We start from the raw sequence: 12634 nt of genomic DNA, 5'->3' as shown, positions 1-12634 counted from the left end.
TTGTGAGCTTAAGAATAAAAGCACCGCATCACTAAATCCATTCCTCACACGGTGACATCTGTGAACACCCAGCGCCCACACAAACACAACTTAACAAACACCGCTGCTATATAATCAGCGACACAGCGTAGTTGGAATTGGCCCTGCAGCAAGGAATCAAATGGGGGGCCCATGCCTCCATTCTGCCCCCCCCCTCCCCTTTATCCGCAACCCAACTCCTGGGCCGCTGCGGTGCAAAGTCGCCGGTGCAGTTGCACCGCCTGCACACCTGCTAGCTACGCTACCGACTCTGTGCGCCACGGCCGCGGGATGTTACCTACCTCGCCTGGTTCGATCCCGACCCCGACGCCTGCTGTATATTTGGAGTTTGCATGTTCTTTCTAATCGTTCTCTCTAATCGTTCTCTCTCTCGCGCTCTCTCCCCGTTGTTGCATGGAATTTTCTCCGGGTGCTCCGGTTTTTCCCTCCACATTTAGAAACGTCCATTTAGAGTATTTGGCAGCGATACATTTCCACGCGATAAGCCACTTCGTTGAGCTATCATTTGTGATTGCCAGTCGCTTCTGAAAAGAACTATATAGCTCAGTGGGGCCTTACTTAGTAAAATAAATTGTTTTAGATTTGTGAACGTATGGACCTTTATGGGAAATTTACTTTGATCCGTGACTGGTTAAACAAGAAACACTTTTTAAAACTTACGGATGTGCCGTGCCGTTCAAAGCATTTGTTTAACTTTCGCGAATCGCGCGCGCACAATGATCCTTCCTCGTTAACAAGGTTTGAGCATTATAAAGGATTCTGTTACCTTTTTTCTCTCTCCCCCCTACAGCTTCATGTACGGAGATCTCACCGACAAGGACACCGTTGAGAAAGTGCGGCAGTCCTTTGACAACTACGAGAGCAACTCGTTCGAGATTCTGCTCTACAAGAAAAACAGTAAGTGCGCCCTCGGCTCACGCAAATGCTCGCAGACAGCAGCCACACGCGGCAAGACGCGGCATGGACGCGGATGTCCATGAGGTTTCAATGCCGGTAGGGGTGAAAACAACTCTACGTAAGAATCTCGGTCTTTTTTGTTTTTTTAAACAATCACCATCATCGTCACCAGCCTAATCACTCCAGGACATCGCCTTCCATCGACAATCCACTGCTGGATGAATGCCTCCTACTGCGTGTCAATCATATGGGGCTGTGTAATCATATTTTCACTGGTTCAGACATCGCCTTGGCTAGGAATTGAACTCGGGTGATGAGGTTCGTAGTGCGGTGCGTGAAAGGTACGGTGCGTCCGCACTGTGCGCAAATCTGGAATGGATGTTGGGTTTTTGATAAAAAAAATATGCCCACGTATTCACCAACAAATTATACAAGTGGCATCCAAGGAATGGAGATGGAGCGATCAAATAAGTTCGTGTGCAGGTGCTGGGTGGATTGTTACATCGCAGATCTGTGAGATATTGCAATGGTCTGGGAAGATCTTCATCCAGCATTGTGACTGATGATGCTCACTCGTGATGATCACTGCCAATGCCCTCTTGCAAATTAGACTCATCCTGGTCTCGTGATTTTTTACCTTCTTAAACTAATAAACTTGACTTTGATGATGATGATGAATCTCCCAACTCAAAGCTCTGATCCAGTCCATGTTCATAAAGCAGTGCGCTAACCATTTCACTCCCGCTCCCCCCCCCTCATTACTATTTATGACTTGAACTAAATCTGCAAACTGCAGCGCTGACTCGGCACCGATGGTATTACTGCGTGCGGGGGTTAACACAACCCACAGAAACACAACAAAACATGCAGGGAAATTAACTTCGCGGCATTATCGTCAGCAAACATATATATATTTGGGTCAAAAAATATGTAACCTTGCACTGTATTAGCTCCACACAGCTATATACATTTACAATGGGACCCACAGAGCCCATTTTAATGACACGGAATTTGTTTGCGTTTTTTTTATTCCTCAATTTTCTTTTTTTTAAACCTTAAACGTGGCCGTATCTGCTGCAATTGCGCAAAGCTCTCCCGACATGCGGTGGTTTAAAAATTGCTTCTAAAGCGTTCACAAGGGAGGATGATAAGGAGGTAATTATTCACGCAGGACGGTCAGGCCTCGACTGCACAGAGCAAAGCCACTGGGTTCTCTCCCAAAATTCGCTACCAACGCAAAGAGGGGCGGGCGGGCGGGGGGCTGGGGAGACGACGACAAAACATCGAGCACATTTCCTCAATTTTGCTTTGTTACAAAAAAAAGATAAAGTGCATCGCGAACACGGCGGCGTGGCACGATTGCTCGCGTCTCTGCAGAGGTACAGGGGGAGAGCACAACGTGCCTGTGTGGATGGTGGGGAGGGGGTTGGAGGAAGTGGGGGGTAATTTTATTTATTTTTCCTTTCAGGATATTTAGCAACGGGGGGCGGGGGGGGGATTTTGATCGATCGGAGGGTTTTCAGAAAGGGATATTTCGCAGGTTAACAATTCACAACAGAAATGCCCCGAGGTGAGGGGAGATGATCGGCGCACATTTTGCTCCACATTAGGCGGGCGAACGGGTGGAAATCGTTTACAGCGCGTGAGTCTGTTACGCCGATCCAATCACGGGATTCCGGCCCAGCCTTCCAGCTTAGTAATAACGCAACATAAAGCAAATCTAATCGCGGTGTCACTCAGATGAAGATGCGTTGCAGAGGAGCAAGTTCCAGAGGTCACGCCCCCTGAAGGAGTGAACGTAAACCCTTTGCACGATCAGACGGAATAACCGTGGACATCACCAAAGAAGCGGGACCAGCCGTCGGAATAAAAACATCTGCCATATTGCTTCACTACGTTGTGGTGTTTTTACAGATGTTAAATATCTCAAGCGTAAAATGATGCTTAAATTTTCTTTTTATTATTAAAAAGCTTCCTATCAAACATATCTACATTTCCCCCATGTGCCATTATTCTTATCTTTAGGTCCGGTCATGCATCACATGCAATTTCTTAACGAAGATCAATGGGATCAGTAGACAATTTAGACGCAACACAATCACGTGAGCAGGCTGGGATTTGGGAGAGAGTTGTTTCCACCGTTGACCAAATTCATTCCGGTAGCCGGATTATGGAATGTAGAGTAGATGAGCAAACATTACATCTCCTTTATGAATCTGTCGTTCCACGTAAAAAAATAAACATATTTACGCAACCCATCAGATTCAAGGAATAGACGAACGAATAACATGCTCTGCTACATTTGCATGCTAATTTCTCACATTAACATCACTAGCCCTGGCCACTTCTTTATGACCCTTGAGCTACACCCATTTCAAACCTTTTAAAACAGTCAGCCTCAGCAGCAATCCATGCTTTCCCACCTGATGATGGATGCTTGTGTTGCGCCCGAAACGTCGTGCTTTATTTTATTTTATGCCTACGTGACTTTACCGAAAGAACCAAAGAGTATGGATTCCTGCAGTCACGAAAGCTTCAAATCAAGATTCAACGAATAACAAATTGAATTATTCCGAGCTTTTGATGCAGTCGTTCATCAAATCCAAACAAAGGTATTTAGAAACGTCATTAACCACTCACGCGGATGGAAGAGCGACACTGAGGCTGCATGCAAGAATGTAACAGAATAAACATCACTAGCAGAGAAGAGCAGAGTCGAGCAAAATAATATTCGCGGCGGCAGCAGCATGAGAAGATAGTTTGCGAAAATTGTATTGGGAAAATAGATGCATAAACATAATTCGCTGATGACATAGGCATAATACGAACATGTACAAATGAACTACAGGAAACGATTTCAGGACTTCATAATAGGCGGAAAAGTGGGCCTCAAGATGAATGTGAGCACAGCGAAGGTCACGTGCACTACGCTCGCTATACAAATAAAGATATTTGTTGGAGGGATACAGCCGGAAAATGTAACCAGGTACGTATTATTATTATTATTGAAGGTGGACTAAGATCAAAATGATTAAATAAAGAGGCCAAAGAGAGCAGGTTGGAGTGCCCATGAAAAAATGCACTTGATAATGGATAGTGACATACCAATATACTTACAGAATAAGCATTCGTTTCAGTGCATATTTTTTTTCTGGCTACGACACGTGGATTTGTAAACAACGACACTCGCAAAGGAAACGGAACAAAAGCTGAAAAAGTGCGCAAGAATAATGGAAAGGCAAATGCTTGGAATTGCACCGAGAAACAGAGAGAAAGCAGAATACGTGGGATAGAGGGAATGTATACTGGTAGGAACCTCCTGGTTACACCAGCCCACAGGGAATTATTGTGTCCGTCGTGCAGGGAGGGGCTGGGTGGCGGAGGGAGGGGCTGGGTGGGGAGGGGACGGTGGGGAGGAGAGGGTGGGGAGGGGCTGGGTGGGGAGGGTGGGGAGGGGCTGGGTGGGTTGAGGGTGGGGCTGGGTGGGGGGTGGGAGGGGTGGGGCTGGGTGGGGAGGGGCTGGTCACCCCGTGGTGCCCTTATAAAACTCAACGTTTAACCTACTCACGCCGGCTTGTGCCCGCCCTCACAGTCGGGCATATTTGCGGAATACACCACGCCACCGTTGACCCTGGCCATTGACCGAGCAACCCAACGTTCCTACCAGCTCCCTCCGCAGGAATGTGTTGCAAGTTAAGAGACATCATAATGGATGGTAAGAAAATTCTCAATTCGGATTGGGAAGGACACCATGTCACTGTTGCGGGATGTCAGCGATTGGACGAGACCTGCGATGGAGCAGCAGCCAAAGGAGGGAAACGCGCCCGGGAGGGCGACCGCTACGGAGACAGAGTAATGAGATGAATCTCTCGTGCAGGAGTGAGATGGGATGCTTGCATTACGAGGCCGAGTGCGGAGGGCGACGACTTGGGGAGGCCTTCATCCAGCCGGGGCGGAAGTATTGTGACTTATAGTGATGAAAATAAAATGCACAGAACTCGGGGCCAATGAAGCAGCAAAGGTTATGTGCACGCTAGCCGTCGGATGGTATGGGCTTAAAAGTAAAGAAATTGAAGCACGGACAATATAAGTGTGCTCCAGCAAACAGCCCGTTATGGCAAATAAGAGTTGCATGGTTTTGCTGATTATCAAACAGCACGAATTTTGCATCGTTTTATTTACTTACAGGGGTGTGCCATTCTTCTGCATGCATGCATTTCTAACAGGGTCGGCGTTTAATCCGACAGTCTGGAAATTGCCATTTGCGTTCGGGTGGCAGGAATCGATTTGTGCTGAGCTCTGGTTCTGGTGTTGCGTGAAACTTCATGAGAGTAGTGCGCTGCACAGGTCTGATGATAGACACCTTGTGCTGACTGAGGCATATGTCCGGGTTTTGATATTCAGTAGCAAACGTGGCCAGCTTGATTTGTAAGGAAATCCAATCAAGTCGGGTGAATTCCATCCGGCACCATCTTGCCACGGTTACATTATCCCCTCAGGACAAATCCCATCATCACCATTATTAGCCATGATCAATCCGCTACTGTATGAAAGTCTCCCCAAGCCATCTCTCACGGTTCTGTGATGTAACAGTCCACCCAGTGCCTGCACACAGAATGTATGTATGTTGAACTTCTTTCGTACCATACATAGCCGACCACGCAAATCGGAGGTACGGGGAAAGGACAACAAACTAAACACAAAAAAGCAGAAATTTGATTTAAAGCTTTCGTGACTGCAGGGATTCATATTTTTATTATTTTATTTTTTTCCCTTCTACGTGACTTTACCGAAAGAACCAAGCATACAAAAAAGCAGTTCTAATTAAATTACTTTTCTATTTCGACTTCCTAGCAAAGGATGGAAGAACGTTCCAGACGGCTGCAGAAACCCAAAAAGGCGGGATTGAATGTCTCCATCTTCGCGCTGGATGCCCTCTCGGACGCATTCCATTCTTCGGCTGCCGCTCCACGGCTATTCTTGATCATTGGCCATCATCCCTTCTCGTGATGTCGTCCTGTCCAAGGGCACTTCACTTTTCTCATCGGTTTGAATGATGCCTTCATCCTGCGCATGTTCCCCCCTCTGTCTCTCTGTGCTATTACAATCGTGGTGCATCCCGCTTCGCCCCAACTTGCAACACTTTGCAATTTTTGTTCAATTTTCTTTTCTTAAATGATTATGTTCCTGAAACATACATCATTGTAGGCAGGTAGTAAACACCAGTGATTATATATAAACTCATTATTTCAGATCAGATCCACACAAGACGTTGTGTCATACCCACTGCAGCTTACGATCTGCACGCAAAAAAGACAAAGATCTCCCATATATCATTAACAGACTGTTGGGGCAAGTGCTGTTAGCGAATACCTGTGAATACTGGCACGGCACACGAGGGGGTGGGTGGGTGGCCAGCATCACGCCGATACACCTTTGTCTCCCTAGTGGTGATGTTTACACACCGCATCAGAGGCTGAGTCGACCTCGGGAAGGCCCAGGGCCGGTTCAGATATTCGTCACTGGTGTTGACCGCGAGCAGGTATCGAACTGGGGTCTTCGGCTTCGTAGCGCGACGCGCTAACCGCCGCTCCGCCGCACACAGACACGCACAGACGCACGCAACGAATGCGCAGGGGGCCGCCTTGTGGAACGGACACGCGTGTGTTGCGTCCGCCTGCAGCACACGCGTGTGTCCGCTCGACTGGTAACGGCCAGGAGCCGCCTTGGAATAACGCAACAGGTGGTGAGATGTGGGCGGTCGCGTGTTCGGTCAACAAGCGGGGGGGGGATGCAATGGTGCTGTTGGGATGGCTGCGACCCAAGACATTTTGTGTGTCGACAAGACTGATAAAAAAAAATCCTCGAACTCTCTATATAAAAAAGGGCAATGTCAGTGTGTGCATTGTAAAGGCCAATAGGTGTCTGGCACGTTTCACGTCAGAATCCTGTCATTCCGTTTGGTCGTGAATGGGTTTTGAATTCATTCAGAGAGGAGGTGGATAACAGACAGCCCGATCCAAACCCGCGAGATGTCAACACAAGGGCAAAGACAAAAACAAAGATCCCCCGTGTAGCCTTAAGAAACTTTTGGGGCAAATGCTGTATATCGAGCACCTATGAAGGCCGACACGGCACACGAGGGGGTGGGTGGCTGGCACCGCGCATAGCCACCTTTGTCTCCCCAGTGGCGACGTTTATCACACCCCCCCCCCTAGGGGAGGCCCAGGACCGGTTCAGATAAAGGTCATCGGTGTTGGCCGTGAGCGAGCATGGAAACCCGGGTCGCCGGGTTCGTAGCGCGGCGCATTAACCACCACACTACCGCTCCCCGCAATGTCACCGCAGCACATATACACACGAACACACACACACGATGAAAAGAGCCATCTCCGGTGGAAGACAACATGACACCCGTCACCAGAGGTCGCAAACGGGTTTTGATTCCTTACCCGTACCCGGCCGCACCAGGGTCGCAAATGGGCCGGGTACGGGTACCCGTTCCCTACCCGTACCCTACCCGAAATGAGTGACAAACAGTTACTCACCAGTGACTCACGGCCTACCCGTACCCGTACCCGGCCGCACCAGGGTCGCAAATGGCTACCCGTACCCGTACCCGGCCGGGTACGGGTAGCCGGGTATCGGCTAGGGTACGGGTATCGGGTACCCGGTTGCGACCTATGCCCGTCATCCTGCCACCGGTTTACACAAGACCCGAGCCAGATCGGCGTCTCGTGCACATCTCCGGTGTGTCGCTCGATGCGCCCGCGGAGGCAGACGAAGCTCCATGGCAGCCGAAGAAGGTCCCCGTGGGGCACGCGGAGGAAGAAAAGAAAGAAGCAAAACAAAACATTCGGACATCCGCGCCGAACGCCGAACGACACGCGGCTCCGACGATCGCGCAGCACGACGGCGGGAAGCCCACGCGGTTGTACCCCTTGCTCCTTCAGCTCGTGTCGGAGCACGGCTTTGGAAAATGCCGCGGCGGAGATGAGAGAGGCAGCCGCGGCCGTTTCCTTGGTTGAAATAAAAATAGGCTTCGGGTGAAGAGTCGTACAGAGGCCCTCCCCCCCCCCCCCCCTCGGGAAAATCTGCTTCAATACAACAATGTCCTCATGAGTAGTACGTGTGATTGAAAGTAAATCATAAGTGGGTGAAACACGTGGTTGACGATGCTGACGATGCTGGATGTGGTGATCTGCGGTGGAAAACGTCGTGCGAAGTCGTCAACATTTTGTTTGCTTTTCAACTTTCCCGTTCGCTGAAAAACAATCTAATAATTTGGCGTATTTGTCCACGAGGCAACTCGATTTTATTTGCTCTGTCGGGAAGTGGAGGGTCACAGTAAAAAAAGGGGGCGTTATACCTCTTCGACAATCTAATAAAAATTAAACGAATTATGATTCCGAAGATTGGTGATGAAGGTCTACGTAGAAATTGCATTTATTAAACTCCTGAAGCAAGTCGACTGCATGGTGGCCAGAAAATGACAGTACAGTAAACGAATTAAATAGCATCAGTTCAACACGTAGTTGGCCTTTACGACCAATATTTTCTATAATCAGTTTAATACGTAGGCTTTCCCGACCAATATTATACATAATAAAGTTTTTGGGCTAGATCGCGTTGTTTATAAATGTGTCGTAACCCTCCACCACCCGACACGGCCAATCAGTAAAAAAGTGTCACGTTGACAAAAGACAAATAGTTCACTACTTTAGCCCACCGGTGTGTTGAAGAGTGAAACCACAACATTTACAATTTTTGAGTACGACGCAATTCGCCAGATGATGCTGGATGTAATTTCCAGCGAAACGTCGTAACCCAAAAACGTTTATTATGAATTATCTATAATAAAGGTTTTTTTGGGTTATATTGCGAAAAATATTAATGTGTTGTTCAACCCGCTACCACCAGACACAGCCAATTAGTAAGGTTTGTCACGTAAATAAAAAGTGCCAATTAGTGACTACTTTAGCACACTGGTGTGTTGTTGACTACTTAGTAGTCACTAATTGGCACGTTTTGTGCTGAAGTAGAACTAATTGGGATGATTTGTTTACATGACAAAGCTTACAAATTGAGTGGATGGTGGCAGGTTTAAGGACACATTCATATTTACGCGATTTAACAACAACAAAAAACCCTTTATCATGACTAGAATCTGTGTTCGGATTTTAGCGGTTGTCACTCCTGAATGTGGATTTTCTTTGATTTCTCCAGGATTCTTCCAGAAACCAATCACCAACATTCATAGAATTGGCCAAACATCTCAAAGCAGGACCCTTCTGAAAAAAAAGTATTGAGAATTTTTTAGACTTTTCCTGATAAACCGAGGACATTGTGATTGTTTTATTATTGATATGAATACCATTTTGTGATTAGTAAATGCTGACAAACAACACTTGTCCAAGTCCAGTATACAACCTGGTTACACACTCTGCAATGTGAATAATGTAAACTTTATTTCTTAATTCTCGCCCTTTGTCAATCGACTGCTCAATGAAGGCCTCCCCATGCCGTGTTGCTCAATTGACGATACTGACCCATGCCGGTCTGAGCAGGTTAGGCAGTGCACCACTGCTGTTAGCCATGGCCAGGAATCAAACTTTGGTTGCTGAGTTTAAGCGCAGTTGCGCTAACCACTGCGCTACGGCTCCTCAGTCATACACAGTTTGATACAAAATATATATCCATTGTTTTTTAAGTTATTATTTGACTCCATCTTGACATGCACATTTCAACCAGATATTTTGTCCAGTAAAGTTTGATTTAATCCATTAAATTGTAAGGGGGTAACAAAAGCAAGATGTATATATATATAAAAAAAACATGAATTTCATTATTTAAATGTAGATGATAATCTGCCTGGGGTAGCTCTTGGAAAATTATCATGATCTTTTTAATGCATTATTCAAGCTCTTTTTTCCGTCCCAACTGCAGGTTACAGAGCTAATCATAGGCTTCATTAAATGCTTTGATAAGCCAAATGAGCCTGTTATAATTTCTAAGTGCCCAGTTCAGGTATGCCTTCTACATTGTAAGTCAATTGAATACTTCAAGCATTACTCTGTGACTCACATTAATGGAACGTATTCAAATCCTCAGCTGCCTTCCAGTTAAGTAAAAGTAGAATGTAATCATAATTAATCATAGCTATTGTAATAATCGAGAATGGCTGCAAGTGGTGGCCGTCACCTCGTGTGCACGAGGCTCGCTGGATCGTTGCGGGAGAGTGAGAGATGTCGACCGCTTGGGAAGGCCTTCATCTAGCAGTGGATTCGTCGTAATTGCTGACGGTGATGATGGAGTTGCGACACGAAAGTGCAGAGACATCAGGCAATCCCTGTCACTGGTCGGCGCTCACCAGAACATTGCCTCTGCGTGTGCAGTACTTCTTCTTGGTTCTTTCGGTAAAGTCACGTAGAATGGAAGTAATAAAATAATAAAAATAAAACATAATAATATAATATAATAAAAGTATTATATTATTATATTATTTTATAATGTTTTATTTTTATTATTTCATTATTTCCATTCTACGTGACTTTACCGAAAGAACCAAGAAGATGAATCCCTGCAGTCACGAAAGCTTTAAATCGAAATGTGCAGTACTTGTTGCTTTGTGGGAGGAGGACATTTGACACATTCCATACCGCCCTGCCCCCCGTGCCTCGCGCTTGTGCAGGGAGCCCCATCTGGCTCTACGTGCAGGTGGCGCCGATCCGCAATGAGGCTGACGAGGTGGTGCTCTTTCTCAGCACCTTCCGGGACATCACCCCCTTCAAGCAGCCCATCGAGGACGAGAGCACCAAAGGTACACAACGGCGCGCTCACTCTGCGACGCGAGGCACGGGGCTTTCGTCCGTCGGTCCGTCCACCCGTGCGTGCCAACGACGGCTCTCACCGACTCTCGCGCACGGAGTCCCACCCCCACCCACCCCACACTCTGTGCCGCCGGGTGAAATCCGCCGTGCTCTTTCGCGTGCCATCATTCCTGACGGGGCGGCGAAAGTGCCCGCTGCCGTCTGGCTGCAATGCCCCTCCCCCCCAAACACCCCCCCCTTCTCTCGCTGAGCAAAAGCTCGAGCTGAGCCGATTGTCTCTTTCGCGCACCCTCCGAACCCCGCCCGTTTGAAGTGAAGGGACGGCAACAAGAACACAGCAGCGGCAAAAGACGGCGGCAGGCTCTGCTGCGTATTTGATCTATTTGATGGAGGGGTTTCTTTTTTTTTCCCCTTGCATTGCTTTTTTTTGTTCTCTTTCATTTCCCCCCCCCCACCCTGAAGACAATCTATTTCGGGAGATCCACCGGTCCAATCAATTGCACCCCGACACATCTCGGTAACGTCGCCACGAGCCCGACCGTCCGCTCGCTCGCTCGCACGCACGTGCGCGCATTCACGCGCCGTGGAATAGCAGCAGCTGCCAGCGCAACTCTGCACAGCGCACGCGTGTGCGCCTGTGAGCGCACGGAGCTTGTCGGCTGAAGCGCGTTTTGTGCATCGCTCGGCCCCTTCACGGGCATTGGCCAATCGCTGAGTGAAATCCCGGCGTGAGTTTTCACCGCGGTCCGCACTCCGTTCGTGCCCTGCCGATTATTTGTGCTGCCGTTGCAACTTGTTAGCGCAGCCGCCTCCGCCACGATCATCGTCGTCGTCATCATCCATAAGAAGCGGCAGCAGCGGCAGCAGCAGCAGCCACGGTCTATCTGCTGCTGGATGAAGGCCTCCTCTCACCTCCCGCACATGAGCTGATCTCAATGGTCCGTCACCACGGCGGTCAAACTATCGGTCGTGCTCCTCGGCTGCCACTCCATCGCCGGTGTCATGCATCGCCGCATTGTGACGCGTACAGCATCTCTAATGGCACGTTCATTTGCCGTGGCGAGGGCCACGCTGTGATATAAAATATAGCGTGTCACCACTCCCCCTGCTCCATTGCATGCTCTTAACCCTTGGCGCGATTCTCACAATGACCCCGGCTACTCTTGTAGAACTGGGACAATGATCGGGGTGGATTTGATTCCATTGCGGATAATTGTGTCCGACTATCTAACTCGGTGGTGGTGCTGGTTGGCACGTGTTGGCCGCCTCGCGTATTCCATTCCATAAACGGTTTTCTGAACGGTGCGCAATTTATTTTTTATCTCCACGAGCTTTCAAATCTAAACATGTTGCTTCCGTGCCAAGACTATTAAAAGGAATGCTTGGAAAAAGAAATCAATGAATACTGACACTTGCCATTCAGTAAAGCCTTTACATTTTTAACAATACATGTAATTGCTCTGCATGGTTCGATTGGGTGAGTTGTTGCAGCCATCAGTAATCGTGTTGGGTCAGTGAATTAAATTTTTCTCTAGCATCACGGATGACTGAAGTTGGTAGAAGATGTCCCAAAATATTAAACTACTCGAAGGCGGATACGTTTGTTTTTTCTAAGCTGAACTCTCTTGGCACGTGATATCAATGCTTAGGGCAAGTTGGCACGGAGAATGAAACATCTTCACATTTTCATCTGCTCCGTTTTGATGATAGTCGAATAATTGAATTGCTGAAATAATTAGATGAATTAAATCAATTCATTAACGTTAAAATCATCTTCAATATCATACAAATTTTGCTTTTTTTAATAGAGATGTAGTTTTTGTACATTTCGATTAGGACTTTTTCGTATGCTTAACCCTTACGTCACA

At 47.7% G+C, this 12634-nt stretch overlaps 1 protein-coding gene across 3 annotated transcripts in view; it reads left to right on the top strand.

Moving 5' to 3' along the window:
- LOC133342361 (potassium voltage-gated channel subfamily H member 1-like) overlaps positions 1-12634 on the top strand; it is a 149484-nt gene that overhangs the window by 38849 nt on the left and 98001 nt on the right. For all 3 annotated transcript variants that reach the window (XM_061551471.1, XM_061551470.1, XM_061551472.1), the window contains exons 3-4: positions 830-936; positions 10628-10756. In XM_061551471.1, coding sequence (XP_061407455.1) covers positions 830-936; positions 10628-10756 — 236 coding nt within the window. The remainder of the gene's footprint in view (positions 1-829; positions 937-10627; positions 10757-12634) is intronic.

The sequence above is a fragment of the Lethenteron reissneri genome, chromosome 14 (assembly GCF_015708825.2).
Source record: "Lethenteron reissneri isolate LAM-NWPU_2019-01 chromosome 14, ASM1570882v1, whole genome shotgun sequence".
Lineage (NCBI taxonomy): Eukaryota > Metazoa > Chordata > Hyperoartia > Petromyzontiformes > Petromyzontidae > Lethenteron > Lethenteron reissneri.
Note: the sequence above shows the minus strand (reverse complement) of the source record. Positions and strands in the feature narration are given on the sequence as shown.